Raw genomic sequence first — 19,680 nt, forward strand, 5'->3', positions numbered from 1 at the left:
ATAAACAAAAATGAGAGTTGCGATAATGATACGGTGGTAATTGGTTGTGGTTGGGGTTAATAAAAGAAGAAAACAAGAAAGGAGAATGAAACAAGGCAACATAATTATAAGAGAAAATGATAAGATGTATAATAAAATTAATATGATGAGATGATATAATCAAAATAAAAATTAATCATTTTAAAATAATAATAAAATTAAAAATAATTAAAAATATTTAATATAAGATTAAAGAAATAATTTTTTATCTATTAGAATTATATATAAAAAAAAGTATTTTGAATATAAATTTTTAAATTTACTTCAAATTAAATAGGATTGACAAAATAAATAAATTTAATATATAAATAACTAATTTATAAATAATATTAGTAAATCTTTATCTTAATTTCGTTACACGTAATAATAATTTTTTTTATTTTTTAATTTAAATTTATTTATTTTATACTTTCTATATATATTAAATAACTTAAAATATTTTATTTTTTTATAATTTATTTTTTAATGATTAATAATAAATTTATAATTTTAGAAATAAAAATATAAAAATATTTTTTAAGTCAATAGAAAAGTAGCTAAACACCCGTGCTAATATATCATAAAATGAATAAATATTATAATTTATTTATTCCAGCAAATTTGGGACAGCAAAGAAATCCCCAAAAATAGGGTAGAGAGTGAACTCGTCTTACGGTATCATAGCCGCCAAATAAGCCACAATATATACTATGAACTCGTTGTCGTTGAAAGGACACTCGAATGGAATGGATGGGGATACCGAACGGGTAATAGGTAGAGAGTGAGCGAGTCGAAACGTTCTCATGCGGCAATTTGCATGAATCATTGATTAATGGTTTTAGGTTCCGTGATGGCATAGTTAACTCAGATAATGGAGATACATGAGATCAACGCGAAACTTTGGTACTCCGTGACGAAGTATTTAGAATTGTATGTATCTGGATACATTCCTGTGTTGGAGGTGCATCCCTTCCCTAGAAGCCAAACTTGTCAGCAGGCCAGCAGCTAAACTAGCTTCTCTCTTATTTACATGCTGCCTGTAACTTTTTTTTTTCTTCTTTTTAATCTGAAAAAATGTGCCAAGAATATTTTTTTACTCATGTTTTCGCAAAATTTTATCAAATACTTACTTGATACTTTTTCTGTTTTAGAAATTTATAACTTCATCACAAAAATTTTCATAATCCTATTTGTCCTAATAAAAGAAATGAATAAAGTATAATAAATAATTATATAAAGGCATGGACAATGAATTAAAAAGTAAAAGGGAAGAAAAAAAAAAGGTGTAACAAAGTTAGGTGTTGATTGGATTTATAAGTTCAGGTGAAGTGTACTTTCTTAATGAGTCTAGGTTAGTGCACAATAAATTGTGAAAGAGCAAAGTTAATTTATTTGTATTGATAAAAGGTTTTATTTTAGTGCTACATATTTATTTCTCCAAGGTTTGATATTTGTGGATTGGGAGGAACCTGCTAAAAGTAACAAATTTGAATATCAATTAACAAATTTGAGACTACAAAGTGAATATCTCCATTTAAATGTGTGCATTGTCTAGAATACAATGAAAGAGTAAGATGTAATATTTGAATGGGAAACAAAATAGTATTTCATAGTGGCTTGCTTCTTCCGACTTTTTCTAAGGCTCAAACACCTGAACAGTACCATTTGTGAATCCCAGAGCGAATTGGTATGGCTTATTTGGATGTGCGGCAATGGAAACTGGTTTGATGGTCAAACTGGAAAAAAACAAAAGAAAGTATTCAACATATTATATGTAATAAGACTATTAATTCCAATGCATGCATGGCAGCATAATATGTAAAACTGTTTAAAAATAAAAGAAAAAAAAAACTACAATTATATTTGCATTGTGATATGCAGAGTAATAAATGTATTCAACATTATTCTAAAAATAAGATCATGTGTATATTGGTGATAAACCATACCTTGGATCTTTGGAAACAAAAGTAGCAAAATTAATTTTGCAATGAATTTCCAAATCTGAAGCATTATACATTGCAATATTTCCATTCTCTAACAGGGTATATATCATATGGCCATCACATGAGAAAACTGCCCGGGAGATTGGATCTTCTAGAACCCGCTGGTATACCAAACAAACAAAACATATATATAATTATTGTTCACCAAGACAGCTACAATTGAGAGAGAGAGAGAGAGAGGCAATAAGAACCTGTTTGACCCATCTTAATTTTTTGGCCTCATAAATTGCAAGGTGAGTATTATGTGCAACAAAGAAGTGTGTCCATTCTTTGTTAAACTGAATGCAAGTTTCAGATTCTACTCTCTGTTGAGATTCCAAGCTTATAACTTTGTACAGTGTCCAGTCAGTGGTATCCCATACACAAATCTTCAAGAGATGTGAAAATAATGAGACAATATACCACATGATAAGGATCCTCACATTTAAAAGAGGATGCATATGATAAGGTGAATGTGACTTACTACCTCTTTTTTCGAATATTTATCTAGTTTTACATATTCACATAGATTAAAGTAAACAAATGAAAAACATTAAAGGTACAAAAAAAGTTAAAAGGCATTCTTATGACGTGCACTTAATATTTTTCATATATTCTCCCTCTTGCACTGCTCTCTACTCCTTCACTTACTTCAATCTAATTACTGAACAAAGAAACAATTATTTGTGAAAAGTTACCCGAGCATCCGCATCACCAGAAACGAGAATAGTATATTCTTTAGAGAAGGCAAGGGCAGTTACTCTTTTGGTGTGGCCATCAACAAGCTTCTTTATATCCTGAGTAAGTGAAAGCAAAGCAATGATGCACCTATTCCATTTTTTTTTAATTTTATTTTTAATAATAGCAACAATACAAGAGAAGCATATACCTCTATTATAAAGCAATTGTATATACATATACTGCAGTCTTCCATGCCAAGAGCAGCTACTCCGTCTATATGAGGGTGAAAAGCAATACATGTTGACATAGGTGCATTCCTCTTGAAATTTCCCATCATCTTAAAAGAAAAAGTATACATCATATGATGACTTTATGAAACGAAAAGATCCTAGAAAATGTTAAAGCAGAAAGATTTATAACATCAAAAGATAAATTTAAGGTTACCCGAGACAGATACAGATCAAATAGGTTGATTGCAGCCCCTGACGAGGACAGGATATACTGATCATCTTTTGACACAGCAAGGCATGAAGCTTGGTCTTTTCTGTTGTGTTTTTTAAGGTCATTCCTCAAGATCGGATGAAAGCTCTTAGGGGAAACCTTTGTATTTGCCTACATATAATTACGTCATCTTTATTTAAAGAAATAATTTTTGTTTTTGTTTGGGTAGAACAATAGATGCATATCAAAACAATATTAAAGGGTTTTACACCGTTATTCAATCTTATGTTTGCATCATCCAACATAAAACTTTTAAAATACTAGTGCATTCAAATTAAATTCATTTATAATTCAACTTACCTTGCCATCCAAGTTAGTATGGCCACATGGCCACATCCAACGCACAAGACTACCGTTCAATGCCAACGCAAAAATGCAATTTCCAGCATGATTGTAAGTCAATCTATCAATCTGCGTTTCCATCAAAGGGAAACTATTCATTATTTTTCATTCGTGCAACTTAAACTAGTTGAACACAATTGCTGAAAATAATCTTGAAACAAAAACTCAAGATATGTTATCCGGTGTTTCATTCATCAGAGTCAAAATGGTTAATTAACACTAACAGAGAAAATGTATCATGTTCTAAGAAGTAATAGTAAACATATTATTAGTCATAATATTCCTAATAAAGAATATTAAATGCAGTACCATATGTTTGGTATGAACAGGCAGTTGCAAACTCTGGCACTGAGATGGTTCACAAATTTCAGAAACATTCCAATAGTTCGGCCACATTTCATTTGAATCAGACCTTTTTATGCACTCATGCTGAAAATATAAACAACATTAATAAGGCACCATGTTCATATACCTAAATTAATCAGAAAAAAGAACATTGTGTCTATGCTTCACGCTCCAGCATCAATTAAAATTGGACTTGGTGCATTAAAATGTTCAAGGCGTAATATAGCAAGTGTAAATTTGTGCATGCTTACCTTTCCCAAGTTTTCATTGGAAATTTCTAAAATTTTGATCTTGTTTTCTTTTGCACATACAGCAAGTAATGTGCTCCTTCTATTGAAACAAATGCTTGGACATTCCTGAAAGTAAAATCACAATTCACAAATTAAAGTACCTTTCTAGAGTTGAAATTCTGTTAAATTTACTTAGAAACACCCCCCTCGAACATTAATAAAGAAAGAGAAATAAGATCCCCAATCAAATATATTCCCAAGCTTACAGGTAATCCTCCATCGGCATCCGTGCTTGTCAAGAGCTCAACATTGTCCATACTCCAAAATTTAACCATATGTTCATCACCAGCAGCCAAAATTTGGTTTGGAGATGAATTGAATTTGATGGTTGAAGAGCATGGATTCTTAAGCCCTTTGTATGACCTTTTTATGCATCTTTTAACTTCATCCCATTCCACAAAATATGACTCTCTATCCTTGGTGATTCCGCACAAGAACAGCCTAAAAAGGAGTTTATCAAGATCAATTAGAAGGGTGCAAATTATCTCCTACTTTCTCAGTCCAATAATAACTTTAGAGTGAGAAAATTGGTAAATAAAAAAATTAATGTTGCTAAAGAAAAGTTCAGACTCGGACAGTTATTATTGGATGGGGCAAGTAATTATTAACCCGAAACAAATTTTTGGAACTGAATTGTGGCTAGTGAGTTCACAACCTGTTATTAGCTGCATTGTAATTCAATTTGCAATCTCCAACTCCAGGGCAATCAATATTGCCTCCTCCTCCCCTCTTGTGATATAACCATGTCTTCATCTTTCCATCAATTGAAGTTGAAAGGAGTAACTGCAAAAGAATCATGTAGCAGAAGAAGAATGAGAAATGCATGCAACCAGGACAATCCTATGTTTCTCTGTGCGATGCACCGAATTCAACCGGTGCGTCTAAGACAGTTTCCTTAAATAAAGACACTATGATAATGCAAGACCTTACATGAACCTCATTCTTCAAGTAAGGACAGATTGAACAAACTGGAGCACTGTGACCATCAAAAGTATAAAGTAAGGCTGTAGTATCAGCATTCCACACATGTATTTTCCTGTCATCTCCACATGTTATGAGCATCAGTATGACTGATGAATGCGGCTTCTGACGGGAAAATGCAAGATCATTGACACTGCCGTCATGAGCATCAATCTGAGAAGAAAATATTTCAAGATTCAGAATGAGAATTTTAATTTTATATTATATGCATGTAATAACTAGTGATTTACAGGTGAAGAACAGATATATTACTTCTTTATTCACGGAAACGATACCACCAGAGCCACGACGATATAGATGAACAAGGTGTTGAGAAAATGCTACCCCTGTATAACGTAAGGAAAAAAAAAATATTTGTTAGCAGCAAGTCAAACTATGTCGCCATTGCTGAATTTGACTTACTGCTTAAGTAGTTGAGTATCCTTACCAAAATATGAGCCACTAGGATCACACCACAAGACTTTGTTAACAGAAACTCTCAATTTTTTATCATTCTCCAGATCCTGATTCATAGTACACACAATTTCGAATCATTAACTTGATTATAAGTTTTAAGCTACTCAGCAAAGCATGGTCTAGTATGGAAGTGTGGACATACCTGAACTGTAGTGCAACACACTAATAAATCCCAAACTACAAAATGGTGGAAGTAAAGTTTCACACCAGCCTTGACATCCCAAATTAGTACAGTGCCGTCATCTGTTCCAACTGAAGAAACATATAGCAGTAGCTATAGATTAGCCTTTTTATTTATGTGCCATCAAGTTCCTCAGAATACAATCGAAATGAAACAATAATCAAACATAAAAAGAAAAAAAAGTGCTCTAGTAATCAAACCCAGAAGAACCGCATCTGAAGCAGGATGAAAGTCAATGCTAGTAGGAGACAACTCCTCTTCCAATGTTCGAACAACATTTACGGTAAAGTTTGGTGATATGGCTGATCTCACCTACAATGAATGTGAAAAACCGTCCTCTTAATTTCACAGTTAAAACAGCAAATCTTTGCGCAAAAAGAAAAAAGAAAAAATTCAGCCATTGTACCTCAGACGAAGTATCCTTAGAGGGCTCCGTCCGTTCTACATTAGGATCCATCCCTTCTGTTATTAGAGAAATGCCATTAAAAGAAAGAGTATGAATGATTGCTTAGCTCATAAGGAAGAGAGGAGGAAAAAAAATTGTTTGCAAGAATCTGAATCCGATTTTTTTTTTATTGAATCACTTTCTTTCTGATTGCAGAGTTAAAGGAATATACAAACATGATCCTCAAAGAAAGTTCAAATTTAAAGAACAAAAGAAAGGTTTGGGGGAAGTAACAAACTAACAAAATGAAAGAAACGAAGAAATGCATAGTTCATGAGTTACAATAATAATTGCATCAAATTGAAATAATATATCATTGAAAAATTACCTAAAAAGAGAAGAAAGAAAAACGAATAAATACATTATTGAAGAGAGAAATGCAACCTAGAAAGAACTCTTACACTGGAATAAAGTAAGCAGAGAGGAGAAAAATCATTGTTGAACTTGAAGTGCTAACCTGTGAATGAAAGATGATGAACAGCGCTGAATTGAAGCAAAAAGAAGAACTTTTTTGGTGATTGAAGCAACGAACAGAGTTTGAGCGCGCGCCGAGAGAGAGAGAGAGAGAGAGAGAGTAATGTGTAAAGAGAACAGTGTTGTGTTAATGACTGCTGAGACGCTGAACGGTTACGTGATAAGCGGTTAGCACACTAAAAATCTCATCATATCTTATATGATAAGCGCAACTGCTTATATATATATAATTGTTTAGACTTACCAAGTATGAGAGGGTGGGTCCCGCACCGAGTCGGTCTTACCCAGTTACCCTGCTCACTACGGTCTTCATCCCTTTCAAATTGCATGCACCATAATATTTCCCTTCTGCTAGACTATGGGTGCACCATCATCATCTTCTTTTTCCATACAAAAAAGATGAGAGAACAGATGCTTCCCACTCTTTCCGACCACACCGCTGCAGCACCGTTAGACTCTTGAAGGAATGATTTTACCTTCAAATACCCAAGCATTTCTTGCTAATCAGATTTGCCATAAGAGGTTTGATGTTACTGTTCTTTTTTTTATTTGGATTTTCCTCCATTCTCAGTTCTTCTTCCAGCTGAATCCACCACTTTCATGGTTCTAGAGCTTGAATCTGCTACGACAGATTTGAACATTTCCAAGCTTCAGTCACATCTGGGCACTCCCAGAAACAATGAAAAAACGCTTTCTTGTGACCGATTGCATTTTGGGCACCAGGATTCGATAGATTGTATTCGAGCATTCAACCTTTCTTTCACAGGGAGTCCTCTGTGCATCATTTTTCAGAGCAAATTTTTTATTTTCGGTTGACAATTTTCCATATGCTCCTCCACAAGTCCTTTCTTTTGCATTGTTCTGGCAGGTATTCAGTTGGTGGATGGTAGAAGTTAAAGGCTATTTTGTATCCTGAAGCAACAGTGAAGGCGCCCCTTTCTCAAGCATCCAAGTAACTCTATCCTCTGTCTCATGAATTGGAGTGTTGATTATTGCTGTAGCTATTTCTGGATTGAAATTGAACTGAATTAAATTCTGGTTCCATGTTCTTTTTGAATGCTGTAATTGTGAAACCCATTCTAGATTAGCAGTCATTGTCGTGGTAGTAATAGGAGTAATTAAAACATAATCCTTCACCGATGAGTCTTCTTGGATTCTGATTTTAAATCCCCTTCCTACTTCCCATAGTATACCTTTTTCTAGCACCTTTCTACCCTCAATAATACTCCTCCAACCCTATGATGAGTTATTACCAACCTCTGCTCTTAGGAAGCTTGAATATCTATAATATTTACTCTGTAACACTTTACTGATGAGAGAATTAGGTCTGGAAATTAACCTCCAACCTTGCTTTGCGAGCATGGCAAGATTAAAAGCTTTCAAATCTTTAAAGTTTAGTCCCCCTTGCATTTTTTGTCTGCAAAAAATCTTCCATTCGATCCACTACATCCTGTTTTCTGATCTTTTCTGCCCCCACCAAAATTGGAGTATGGCTCTCTAAATCTCTTCAATTAGTGTCTCCGGTAACTTGAAACAACTTAGTGTGTATATGGGTATCGCGGTTGCCACCGCCTTAATAAGCACTTCGCGTCCACTAGAAAATAATAGAGCCCTTTTCCAATGGCTAAGCTTCTGACACACCCTATTTTTAATGTAGTTAAATGTCGCTTTCTTTGATCTCTGAACCACTGCTGGTAAACTCAAATATTTGTTTTGATTGCCAACATGAGGGACAAGGAGAATCTCTGCCAAATGATTTTGGACTGGAATTGGTGTGTTCTTACTAAAGAAGACTGATGATTTGTCCAAGTTTACCTTTTGGCCACTAAGTTCTTCGTAAGTCTGTAGAACCTATAGCAATCTCTGGCACTTTACTTCTGAAGCTTTGCTAAAAAGAATTGAATCGTCTGCAAAGAAAAGATGATTGATTGTCGGATACCTCTGATTGAGTCTCAAACCAGAAACTTTCAGCCTCTGTTCTTCTCTATGGAGCAGATGGGAGAGTCCCTCTGCGCAAAAGAAAAATAGGTAGGGAGATAGAGGATCACCTTGTCGTAATCCTCTACATGGTTTAAAATAACCATGAGGTTGTCCATCCTCAGTAACAGAGTAAGATATCGTCGTCATAAGTTCCTCAATCCACTTCATCCATCGATCACAGAAACCTAGCTTCTTCATCACCTTCCAAACAAAACTCCATTCCACCCTATCATAAGCCTTGCTCATATCTAACTTTAATGCCAAATCATAATCTCCATTCCTTTTATTTTTGAGAAAATGCATGAATTCGTGTGCAATTAGGACATTATCACTAATCAACCTGCCCTTTATAAAAGCACTTTGAGAGTCACTGATTAGTCTATTCATAACTGATTGAAGTCTGTGCACCAGAATTTTAGATATGATCTTATAGAAAACAGAGTTAAGACTAATCGGTCAAACTTGTTTCATAGAATTAGTGGCCGGCACCTTAGGTATGAGCATATGTGAGTATGATTAAAAGCTTTTAAAATTTTACCTCCGTAGAAAAAGCTTATAACAGCTGCTGTCACATCTCCCTTTATTGTACTCTAAAAGAATTGAAAAAATTTTGCTGTGAATCCATCATCTCCCGGAGCCGAAAAAGGGTTGATGGAGAAGACTACTGCTTTAATTTCCTCTTCAGTCACTGGCCTACACAGCATTCTATTAGTGGCTGCATTTATTTTTTGGCGGATTCCATCCAATTATGCAGTCGGATCTCTATGACATCTTGTTGTGAATAGATTTTCAAAGTATTTCTGTGCAACTTTCGCTATTTTTGCCGGTTCCTTTGCCATATTCCCCTCCTCGTCCTCCAACTCCTTTATTCTATTTTTCCGATTCCTCGTTTGAAACTTGGAATGAAAAAATTTAGTATTTCTATCGCCCCAGTTGAGCCATTGTACCCAAGACTTCTCCCTCCAATACCGCTCTTCTTCCTCCAATACGTCCTCTAGTTCAGTTTCTAAGATTCGGATAGCATTCCCATCTGCCTGAACTCCTTTCTGTATTTCAGATTGACAGATTCTATCTGATTCTTGAGAATCTGAATTTTCTTCCTTGAATTAGATTCAGAGTGCTACTGCCATTGTACAATTGAGTGTCTACAACACTTTAGCTTTCCAGCTAGCTTAAACATTGGAAACCCCTAAATATCTATTATCCATGCCTGTTTGATTAAACTAATCACCTCTTCATTTTCACACTATCGCTCCTGAAATCTGAACCTCCTTTTTACCCTTCTTTCTTCACCACCCATGTTGAGAAGAATGACCTTATGGTCTGAACCGGAATCGGATAAGTGTGCAAGAGTGGTTGTTAAAAATTCACCTTTTCACTCATTTGTAACAAGAGCTCTGTCCAATCTCTCCTTTATATGATTCTCTCCAAATTGATGATTGCTCCAAGTGTATTTATCTCCCTCATAACCAATGTCGACTAGCCTTCCTTCATTGATGAAATCCCTAAACTGTTGTATTGAAGTGCTGGATTTTTGTCTTCCTCCCTCCTTTTTCTCTTGATTTTTAATTGCATTGAAGTCTCCTATTATTGCCAACGTTTCACTCTCTCCTTCCAATATCTGTAATGGTTTTGCAAATTGAAACCCTTTATTTGTCTCATCTGTGTGCAAGTGTACTCCTACAATTTCCCATTTTAAACTCGCTTGCTGGTCCTCTATGGAAAAATACACAAAGAACTGGTCATGTTCCACTATGTGCACCCGCACTTCATCCTTCCAAGCCATTGCTATTCCTCCGGACAGGCCCATTGGATCAACTGTAAAAACAGATTTGTAGCCTTCCTTCCTTAGCACTCTCTCCACTGTCAAGGTACTATTTTTTGTCTCACAAAGAAATAATACCTCGGGAGAATGAGATCTAGAAATCCCTTTGATGTTGTGAACTGTCAGGGGTTTCTCCAAACCCTGACAATTCCACATCATCACTTTCATCCCTCCTTGGGTGTCAATTGTTGGGTGGCACCCTCTCCCTTATTCAGCTCTTTCTCTTCCTCATGACAAAGTTTTTTAACACTTATACTCTCTCCCGATCCTCCAGATCTCCTCTTAATACCTAAGACAGCTTGAAATATGTGTTTTTTCCTTGCTATTTGCTTCAGATTTTGTTTCTTAATTTCTCCTCCCTTCCCGTTACCTCCTGCAGCACTGAAGGTGAAGCATCCATAATCTAATTTGGGCAGAGTTGGCTCTATTGATTGGGCTACTATGTTGTTGTCTTTATCTCCTTCTTCCCATGTTTCTGAACTCCCCCCTATTCCTTTCTATTATTATCATTTTTCGGCCACTGTGCACCTCTTGATTATCTTGTTTGATTTGTGAGTTCTGGTCCTCAACAGAGAGACTTACAAATTCTCTTATCAGGTTAACCGTGATTAGTTTTTTCTGTTTATGTATGTCTCCATGTGCAGCATTGGGTTGATTTAAATTGTTATTTTCTTTTTGATCCTCCACTCTCCTACCGAATTGATTTGCCCTTAGCCATGCTCCCCATTCCGCTTCTTCTTTTCCTCCTTGTGCTATATTTGCTAGGTTTTCTGAACATGCCCTGTTCTCATGCCCGATGCACCCACAATAATAACAAAAATTACCAATCCTCTCGTACTTGAGTTGAAGGTCAATAATTTTGTTGTTGCTTCCCGAGGTTCTCATCTTCCTCCTCAATGATTTTGTGATGTCTAGGAGGATTTGAATTTTTAAAATCCTCTCTTCATTTCCCTTCATAGAGAATACAGCAACATCCATTACCTTTCCCAGTGTCTCTCCTACCCTTTTTTCCAATCCTTTGGTTTTACATTGCTCCGGTAAATTTCACAGTTGTACCCATATAGGAACATGAGAGAATTTTGCATCATTGATAATTGAATCTTCCCTCCATCTTTTCAGATTTAGAATATAATTCTTGAACAACTAAGGAGCCCCTTTCTCCACCCTGAGCAATTCGATTTTATCCTTGAAGAAAAATTGGAATTCGTTACCTCTGTGATCTAAAACCCGAAAGCCTTCTGGTTGTCTCCATATTGTGTTTAGAGCGGCCTTCAATGTACCTGCACTGAATGATCCGCCAGTAATCTTTCAATCAAACTTTTGGTACATAATTTCAATCCTTTTTTGATGTCCTCATCTACAAAAGCTATGATCTGTTCCTCCTCTAATTTAGTCTGTCCTCTATCCGGGTCCTGTGAGGCAGCAGAAATTGCCATTGTATTATCGTTGACACTCTAAAAATTTTGACTAGTAAAATAAGTATTTTCTGTAAATTTTAGCAGAACTTGAAAAATTATAGCAGCAAGACAGTCATGTTAATTCTATCTTTCTGTAATGACCTTATGTGAATTTAAAAACAAAGTTTTTATAAGAGAATAATAAAAGATTTTTTTTCCAGAAAGTTCTAAATTTTATATAAATATTTATGGTGATCGTTCTTTGCAATTTTTCAAGTCGTTTTAACTTAAACAAAGTTTTGTTCATTTATGATATTAAAATTCCGCTAAATCTAACACCATTTACTTAAAATTCATCATATATAACTACATATAGGACCAGAATTTCAATTACCATATTTTATAGTATAGATTTATATAAGTCACTAATATAGAATCTGAAATGTTAGTTTATAAAGATTCAGCCTATATTTTTTCTATCAGAAAACAACTAATTTTAAAATTATTACATAAAAGTTATTTTGGTATTTTTATGTATGTAAAAAAAATATTTGATTTTATAAAATAACTCTAAAGTTTTAATATTTTAAAATTAAAAATTAAATTTTAATTTGTAATACAATTAAATAATTTTATAGGTAAAAGGACATTTTTTTAATCTTTTTATATTTTATAATATCAATATTATTTATTTATTATTAATAAATTAAATTTTTAATTTGATGCTGGCACTAAGTATTTGTATGTAAAACTTTATTTTTTATCATATGTATATGTATTTTTTTGAAAATAAAAATTTTATATTAAAAGTGTAGATTTGGCTAATATATATTTTTTATTAATTTTGGAAGAACTAAAAATAGATTGTAATTAATATATGTGTAACTTCTTTTTCTTTAATTGCTATATTAATTTAAAATTAAAGAAAGATTGAAAATTTTCCATTATAAATATATCAAAAACAATTAAAGGATTGGCTATATTTATTTAACTAATAGCATTATAGGACTAAAAATTAAAGCAATTAAATAATATCATTGTATTTTTAATATTTGTATTACTCATGATATATGTAATTACTAATATTTATCTACTAATAAGTTTAAATATATACAGATTACATAGTTTATAAATAAGAACTTTAAATTTGATATTTACTTTCCGTGATAATTTTGTTAAAAAATTTAAATCAATTATATATTTTTTTATACTAATAAAACAAAAACAAAGCAAATAAAATTAATATCATTTTTCTTTTTTTAATCAACATAAAAAATAAAAGATAATTGATTATTTTTTTACTTAGAATTGATATTTACTTATATATATATATATATATATATATATATATATATATATATATAATAAATTAATTTTATTAAATACATATTTATCACAAATAAATTCACAGAATTTATTAGTTATATCTTAAAAATCTTGCTATTGTAAAATAAAAATATCTCTCTTTTTTTTTTTTTTTTCATATGTGCATTATGATTATGTTTTCTACTTCTTCAAATTAAGACTATCTGTTTCAATTATGCATAAGTCATAAAATGTGAAAAACAAGAATAAATAAATACAGAATGTCTATTATACTTGATTCAAAAAAAAAGAATGTCTATTATTACAAGATCATAATTTACTACAATTTTAATATATAACTTGCACTACATATGCAATATTTACCTACTTACAAAATATTAAAATTACACAAACAAAAGTACATCACCATTATACAATTATAACTACATAAATTTCTTTTTTATTATAATGTCCAATAAAATTAACCCAAACAATTTATACTTGCTAAAAATATTACTATCTTTCTCAACATTTTTGCATTTAATCAGCTTTTTCTTTATCTCTGCAATTTTTTTTCATATTTTTCATTATGTCTGCAACTCCATTTTATACCACTTTATCAATAAAAAAAGAGATAATATATTCATCTAACCAAGTAAAATATTTACAATGTCGTACATTGTTCTGTATCAAAGATAACTAGTGTTAAACTTTAAAAATCACTAAATAACTCAGCACATCAAACAAAATCCTAAACATAAAACTTACCTTAAAATAAAAAGGTTTAATCACTCTATTGGTCCTTATAGTTTTGTGAAATTTTCAATTAGGTCCATATACTTTTTTTCTTTTTAATTGAGTCCCTACACTAAATTTTTTTTTCAATTAAGTCATTCTTAATAGTAATTGGCTTAATTTTATAGGGACCTAACTAAAAAAAAAAGAATTGGTATAGGGACCTAAATAAAAGAAAAAAAAGTGTAGGGACCCAATTAAAAAAAAATGGTGTAAGGACTCAATTAAAAGGAAAAAAAGTATAGAGACCTAATTGAAAATTTCGCAAAACTATAGAAACCAACAAAGTAATTAAACCAAATAAAAACAACCAAAGAAAAGCCTCCTTGGATTCTGAAAAGTGCCAAATTCGAATAAAATGGCGTACGTTCCACAATTGTACATTGAAAAAACAAATTTCTTCTTTCTCTTTTACGACATTTCTTCATACCCACCGCATCGTTTCTCATGATTGCATGACAAACCAGAATTTGCAATATCCATGCCAACTATTGCAGAGTCTTCTCACATTAATGCAAGATGAAAACCTACCCTTTCAATCCTTTGACTAAGGGGATTTATGGGACTGCCAAGCAACAACAACGTTTCACTTGCAGAAAGGAAATAATTTGTCCCTGAAACGATTCTAATTGACACGTGGCACTTGATATAAACAGTTCAGTCTCCAACTAATACGTCATATTGATAATCATTTACAACCGATTACAAGAATCAAACAGTCAAATTATATAAATGAGTGAAAACCTACTTGAAATTTAGTGATGATTAAAGAACGATTTGTCCCGCAAAAAAAATAGTACGAACCAAAAAAGATATTTACCTTATAATTATAGTATAATGGGCATTTTCTAATTCCTTCATTATAATTTTACTTATTTAGAGATCATTCACACAGTATTAAAAATTAGGATAAAAAAAACTATCATAACAAAAAAAAAATGAATATCCAATTCGATTCCTGCAATTATTTAACAAAAAATACTCATTTTAACTCTTAATTTTTATTTTTATGAAATTAATTAACTACTGTGTCAATATTTAAAATTAATAAGTCCATAACAATAAAGATTAATAACTGAAAAGAGTACTTTTTTGTTTGAGTCTTTGAGAGTCTCTTAATTCCTTGGAAATAATTATCAGAAATATTTAAAGTTTTTTCCCCACAAAAATGTTATATTTTTCTTTGTCCTTAAAGAACCTATTTATACTTTTTCGCATAGACAAATCCGTGATTGTATTAGGGTTTGGAGTTGGGGACAGAGTCTCAGTGCGGGTTGCGACTTGCGAGCTCCAAGATACTTCGTTTCGTCAATCTTCTCTTGATTCCGTTCAGGAACACAACGGTACCCATTCTTTTCTGCCCATAAGCTTCGTTTTTTCTTTTAAATTTGTTGGATTTCATCACTGTTACCATTGTTACGTCATTGAATCTAATCACATCAGAACTTTGAAATCGGCAGAAATTGGTGTGTTTTGCGGTGATTCGATTTACAAAGAAAGAGGAGAAATGTGTGGAAATATACATTTTAATAAAATATTGCTCAAATATTAGCTTCACAGGTGTTTGTGTATTTGCCTATGTCCCTAATCCTAAATTCCTCTCTTCTCCCATTCTGCACTAAATCCCTTTCTTCTGAGTCTTCTCCCATTCACCGTCCATCCCCCTTCTCACTCGCAGTCATCGTCTTCTGCTGCCTGATGTCCTCGGCTACACAAAAGATTTCTCTCATTGTGGTTTACTGGTTCAATGCACTCGCCGCCTCGTTCGTTGCCACCCGGAAAGCTCGTCGGTTTCGAGCTTCTCTGTTCTCACCGGTTCCCTGCTTTTCCAGTCTCTCCGGTATTCCTCGCCTCTGTTCGTGTTCCTAGTTACGGTTGCCTCTGTTCTACATTTTTTCTTTGATACGGCGATTCTGCACTTTTACCGTTTTACTTATTCCGATCTGCTAGCCTCGCGGGTTCTGTCCAGTTTTGCACTTCTATTAGAGACTTTGGGTGCCCCGATTTGGTTGCCTGGAATTATTAATTTTTTTTTATTTTCTTGTTCTGAGTTGCTGTTGTTATGATTTTAGTTCTGAGTTACTGCTAAATTGAATTATTGTTGTTGCTGCTGAATTATTAAATTATTGTTTAATTATTGATTTTAATTTTCTCACATAATCTATCTGAAGTGATACAATGTTCTTATTTTACCTCACCAAGATCTATTTATTTACTGGTGCTGATTATATTATTTCCTTCTGATATTGACCAAAAGAACTGGGTTAGTTTGATGCTTGTTATCAGTGTCCACTTCCTTTGATAAGTTAATTATTTATGCTTTTGATTATATAATAGTTGTGATTTGATTTTAATAGAAATAAACATTTTAATTTTTTGAGAAAAGGACAAATAGGTCCTTGACCTTTTGTCTCGCGGACATTTTCGTCCCTGACCATTGAAAAATACTTTTAAGTCCCTGACCTTCACAAAATTTGGACGGATCAGTCCCTCTGTCCAAATGCCTCCGTCAGGGACTGATCCGTCCAAATGTCTTCGTCAGGGACTGATCCGTCTAAGTTTTGTGAAGGTCAGGGACTTAAAAATATTTTTCAATGGTCAGGGACGAAAATGTCCGCGAGACAAAAGATCAGGGACCTATTTGTCATTTTCTCTAATTTTTTTTTTCGGATATATCCCATATCCGATCCACAAATGTGTGGATCGGATCCGAGCATAAAAAATGCGGATATATTGTATCCGATCCGATGAGTTTAGTGCGGATCGGATAGAGATTTTGATCCATGTGCAATCCTAGCCTATGAGGTGTTTGTGTATTTGCCTGATGGACTAAATCATTTTCAGCTCTTGGAACACTGAAAGACGGTAGAAATTGAAAAGAAAGAAAGAGAAGGTTGTTATGGCGGGGCAGGCAGGGAAAGCTGCAGCTGGTAATGTGGCGAAGGCGGTAGCGGCAGCGGAGTATCAGTATCCGTGGCGTGAGAAGTTGGCTAAATACAAGGATGAACTTGCCAAGGGTGTGTGGGGGTACTGGGAGCTGGGGGCATGGAAGCCCCTCAGCATCAGCGCCAGGCGGAGGGCTAGGCTTCGCAAGGAAGTTCTTCTTGCTGGGGAAGATTGGCAGTTTGATCCGGAAAGGAAGGAGATGAGAACAAGGAGGAAAGGGCACAAGTGCGATAGGATAGCCGCGGAGAAGAGGGAGAACACGGCCAGGTTGATGGAGAAGATGCCGGAAATGTTGCTAGATTACAAGAAGAGAAGGTGGCAGAAGAAGATGAAGGAAGAAGACAAAGGCAAACTGTGATTTTGCTTGTCATTCTTTTTGCTCAAATCTGCCTATGCAAATTTATATACTTGCTTTAGGTACTCTACTAAGGTGCTTAGATTTAATGTATGGTTAAACTCTGTTATGTGTATTTCAATCCATAATGTAATAATTCCTTTCAAGATGACGCTTTTAATATTATTAAGCAGAAATGTGCTTGCTCCTTGGAATCTGCATGGTTGAGTGCATGTTGGAACTAACATTGCTTATCTTAGGTAGTAGCTGGTCTAGTCTAGTCCCTTCCGAGGCATCTCAAAGACATCCGCATGCTTCCTCGATACGTTGTTGAAACTCAAAGCTAAGTGTACTGTTGTTCAATCTTTTTCTTCCATATCATTGATAATGTTGCCTTCTATTACAGTGATTGAATTTTGATATTGACGAATAGCTCTGCAAAATACTTAAGCATAGTCTACTTCATCTTTTCAGTTAAGGTTTCAATTTTTCCCGATAGAAATAGAATTTAACTTTCAACTGGCTCCATTCTGCATCATATATAATCTATGGGAATTCTGCTGATGTGCTCCATGAGTGCTGACCATCAAACGAAAGTAAAGTGTGTAGTCAAGAAAGAGGGAAATGTGGGTATGAATTGAGGGAATGGGAAACTCAGATTAATCTGATGTATGTATGTATATAGTGATTAGTGCACCAGAAGGAGTTGCACACTAATGCAGTAGATCACTCACCTCTACTGCTGACTGATTCAGCTAATCTTACCAACAAATTCATATGGCCAACACTGAAACACTGCTTCCAGCAGCAGCAGCAGCAGCTTCTCCTTTAGATGCAAATCCTAGGGAAAGGCTCCTTCATGATTTGAATTTGGATTATTGAATTCAATGTTCAATGTCCTTACTGTTGGCAACAGATGCAGTTAGAATTGAAAGTCTCGTGCACATGATGAAGCCACTACACAATGCTTTCGCTAAGCTAGTGGAAATCTGGCTAGTTCAGCATGTGCCAGTTGCCACTGAAGACAATTACAATGATCGTCTAATGCCTTGTTTTATGGTTGTTCCAAATTATGGTAGCAACGCGCTTACACAAGTGGCTAAGGTAACATGCGTCTCACTAACATTACCACTAATAATAATAATCATTTTCTGATGACCATAGCTGGGGGATGAGCTAATTTTTTAATTTCTCCAAAATGATGAATTAAGGGATGTTTATTCTTGATTTCATTTAAAAGTGAATATTTTCATATGTTGCAATACAATCTAGTGAAATATATACCTGCATTTAAATGTTAAGCAAATATTTTAGAAGACTATATGCAATCTTTTCTCTTAATATCTTATTTTACTTTTCATCGTTTTATTACTTGAAGCTAGTGTTTGCAATTTAATCAAGATATGTGGGCTTTCATACTGTCGTCCCTGATACAAACTAAAAGTTCTTAACACAGGTGTCCCAAGCCACGACTAAGATCGTTATTAACTAGAATCTGATGAAAAAAAAAATGTAGATTTAGTTTGTTTGGTGGCAAGTTCCTCGATAAAATAAATAGCGGGAACCATAAGCCGGCAAATTATGAGAAAACGTGGTTCCCACTTCCCATAAGTCCATAACTAGCACAAGCTTCCAATACATGAAAAGTTAACTAGTTTTGAAGCAAGGCATATATATCTATGTTGCCAAAGAGATGGAAACGAAAAGGATTTTACCAAGAAAGCATATAAATCAACGAAAGGAACAATATAAACATACTTGCCAAGGAATACAATTAGAGATATGAAGACAAGAAATCAAATTGTATTTGTTGATGTGATAAGATATGATTAAATATATATATATATATATATATATATATATATATATAAAGTAATGCTAGATCAACATTTTAGTTAAAGAAAGGAATTGATTAATATTAATTCAAATATAAGACAGATATAAGATAAAAAATTAAAAATATTAATCGTCTAATCTTTTTTTAAAAATATTATTCAAATATTTAAGATATATGTTGAGTTTATTTATAAATTAAATATTATGTTTATAGTGTAACGTATTCAATGTTGATGCGATTTTAAATAATACTCTTGTTTAATCACTCAACGTACTGATTTTATTAAGACAAACATTGTTGCATGCTTTTATTGAATAGAGTAATATCCTAAATTACGTCCCCAAAAAAAAAATTTAATTGGATAATTTAATCATCAATAAAATTTAATAACTAAATAAGTTTATAATATTTATTTTATTAGACATATCAATCTTTGTATTTAAATTTTAGTAATAAGTTAGACAAAAAAAGTATTACACATATAAGTATTTTTTTTGTGAACCAAATCCAACTAAGTTAAATGATAAGATTTGAGTGAATGAGTGAGTGAGACAAATTAATCTAC

The 19,680-nt window shown here is 33.4% G+C and overlaps 3 protein-coding genes across 8 annotated transcripts; 1 reads left to right on the forward strand and 2 right to left on the reverse strand.

Annotated features, from left to right (window-relative positions):
* Window positions 1-1,426: 1,426 nt before the first annotated feature.
* LOC112736110 (protein TPR3) lies at window positions 1,427-8,218 on the reverse strand. Its single transcript, XM_025785453.3, has 19 exons — window positions 6,941-8,218; window positions 6,680-6,841; window positions 6,184-6,239; window positions 5,978-6,089; window positions 5,739-5,848; window positions 5,568-5,643; window positions 5,393-5,466; window positions 5,090-5,293; window positions 4,815-4,942; window positions 4,366-4,600; window positions 4,121-4,225; window positions 3,834-3,953; window positions 3,483-3,593; window positions 3,126-3,293; window positions 2,890-3,018; window positions 2,699-2,797; window positions 2,213-2,389; window positions 1,965-2,122; window positions 1,427-1,754 (listed from the first exon to the last, which is right to left on the reverse strand). Exons 1-19 carry the CDS (start codon window positions 7,023-7,025, stop codon window positions 1,655-1,657), a joined length of 2,409 nt encoding a protein of 802 aa, XP_025641238.2. The 5' UTR covers window positions 7,026-8,218; the 3' UTR covers window positions 1,427-1,654.
* LOC112734795 (uncharacterized) lies at window positions 7,508-18,606 on the forward strand. Of its 6 annotated transcripts, XR_011880495.1 has the most exons (4): window positions 15,208-15,341; window positions 15,677-15,838; window positions 16,843-17,361; window positions 17,539-18,606. XR_011880495.1 is itself a non-coding variant. In XM_025784260.3 (3 exons), the coding sequence occupies exon 3, from the start codon at window positions 16,898-16,900 to the stop codon at window positions 17,300-17,302; it is 405 nt and encodes a 134-aa protein (XP_025640045.1). In that variant the 5' UTR covers window positions 15,203-15,341; window positions 15,677-15,838; window positions 16,843-16,897; the 3' UTR covers window positions 17,303-17,493. The 6 variants fall into 6 exon arrangements, 3 of the variants coding, with proteins under 3 accessions (XP_072089833.1, XP_025640044.1, XP_025640045.1); XR_003168440.3 differs by lacking the exon at window positions 15,677-15,838 and having other exon boundaries at window positions 15,097-15,341; XR_003813256.2 differs by lacking the exon at window positions 15,677-15,838 and having other exon boundaries at window positions 15,097-15,341; window positions 17,543-18,606.
* On the reverse strand, window positions 10,052-10,657 carry LOC140183668 (uncharacterized). The gene has a single exon (XM_072232135.1). It carries the CDS (start codon window positions 10,655-10,657, stop codon window positions 10,052-10,054), a length of 606 nt encoding a protein of 201 aa, XP_072088236.1.
* Window positions 18,607-19,680: the final 1,074 nt, after the last annotated feature.

Source organism: Arachis hypogaea, chromosome 3 (assembly GCF_003086295.3).
Source record: "Arachis hypogaea cultivar Tifrunner chromosome 3, arahy.Tifrunner.gnm2.J5K5, whole genome shotgun sequence".
Classification (NCBI taxonomy): Eukaryota; Viridiplantae; Streptophyta; class Magnoliopsida; order Fabales; family Fabaceae; genus Arachis; species Arachis hypogaea.

Bases quoted from the DNA above. Each gene is read 5' to 3' on its own strand.
- LOC112736110 (XM_025785453.3), bottom strand. From the start codon at position 7,025: ATGCAATTTGAAAGGGATGAAGACCGTAGTGAGCAGGGTAACTGGGTA. The intron at 5,294-5,392 runs GTAATATATCTG...TTTTCTTCTCAG, and splicing joins TCGTTTCCGTGAATAAAGAA to ATTGATGCTCATGACGGCAG. The intron at 2,123-2,212 runs GTTCTTATTGCC...TTGGTATACCAG, and splicing joins AATTAAGATGGGTCAAACAG to CGGGTTCTAGAAGATCCAAT.
- LOC112734795 (XM_072233732.1), top strand. From the start codon at position 16,898: ATGGCGGGGCAGGCAGGGAAAGCTGCAGCTGGTAATGTGGCGAAGGCG.
- LOC140183668 (XM_072232135.1), bottom strand. From the start codon at position 10,657: ATGTGGAATTGTCAGGGTTTGGAGAAACCCCTGACAGTTCACAACATC.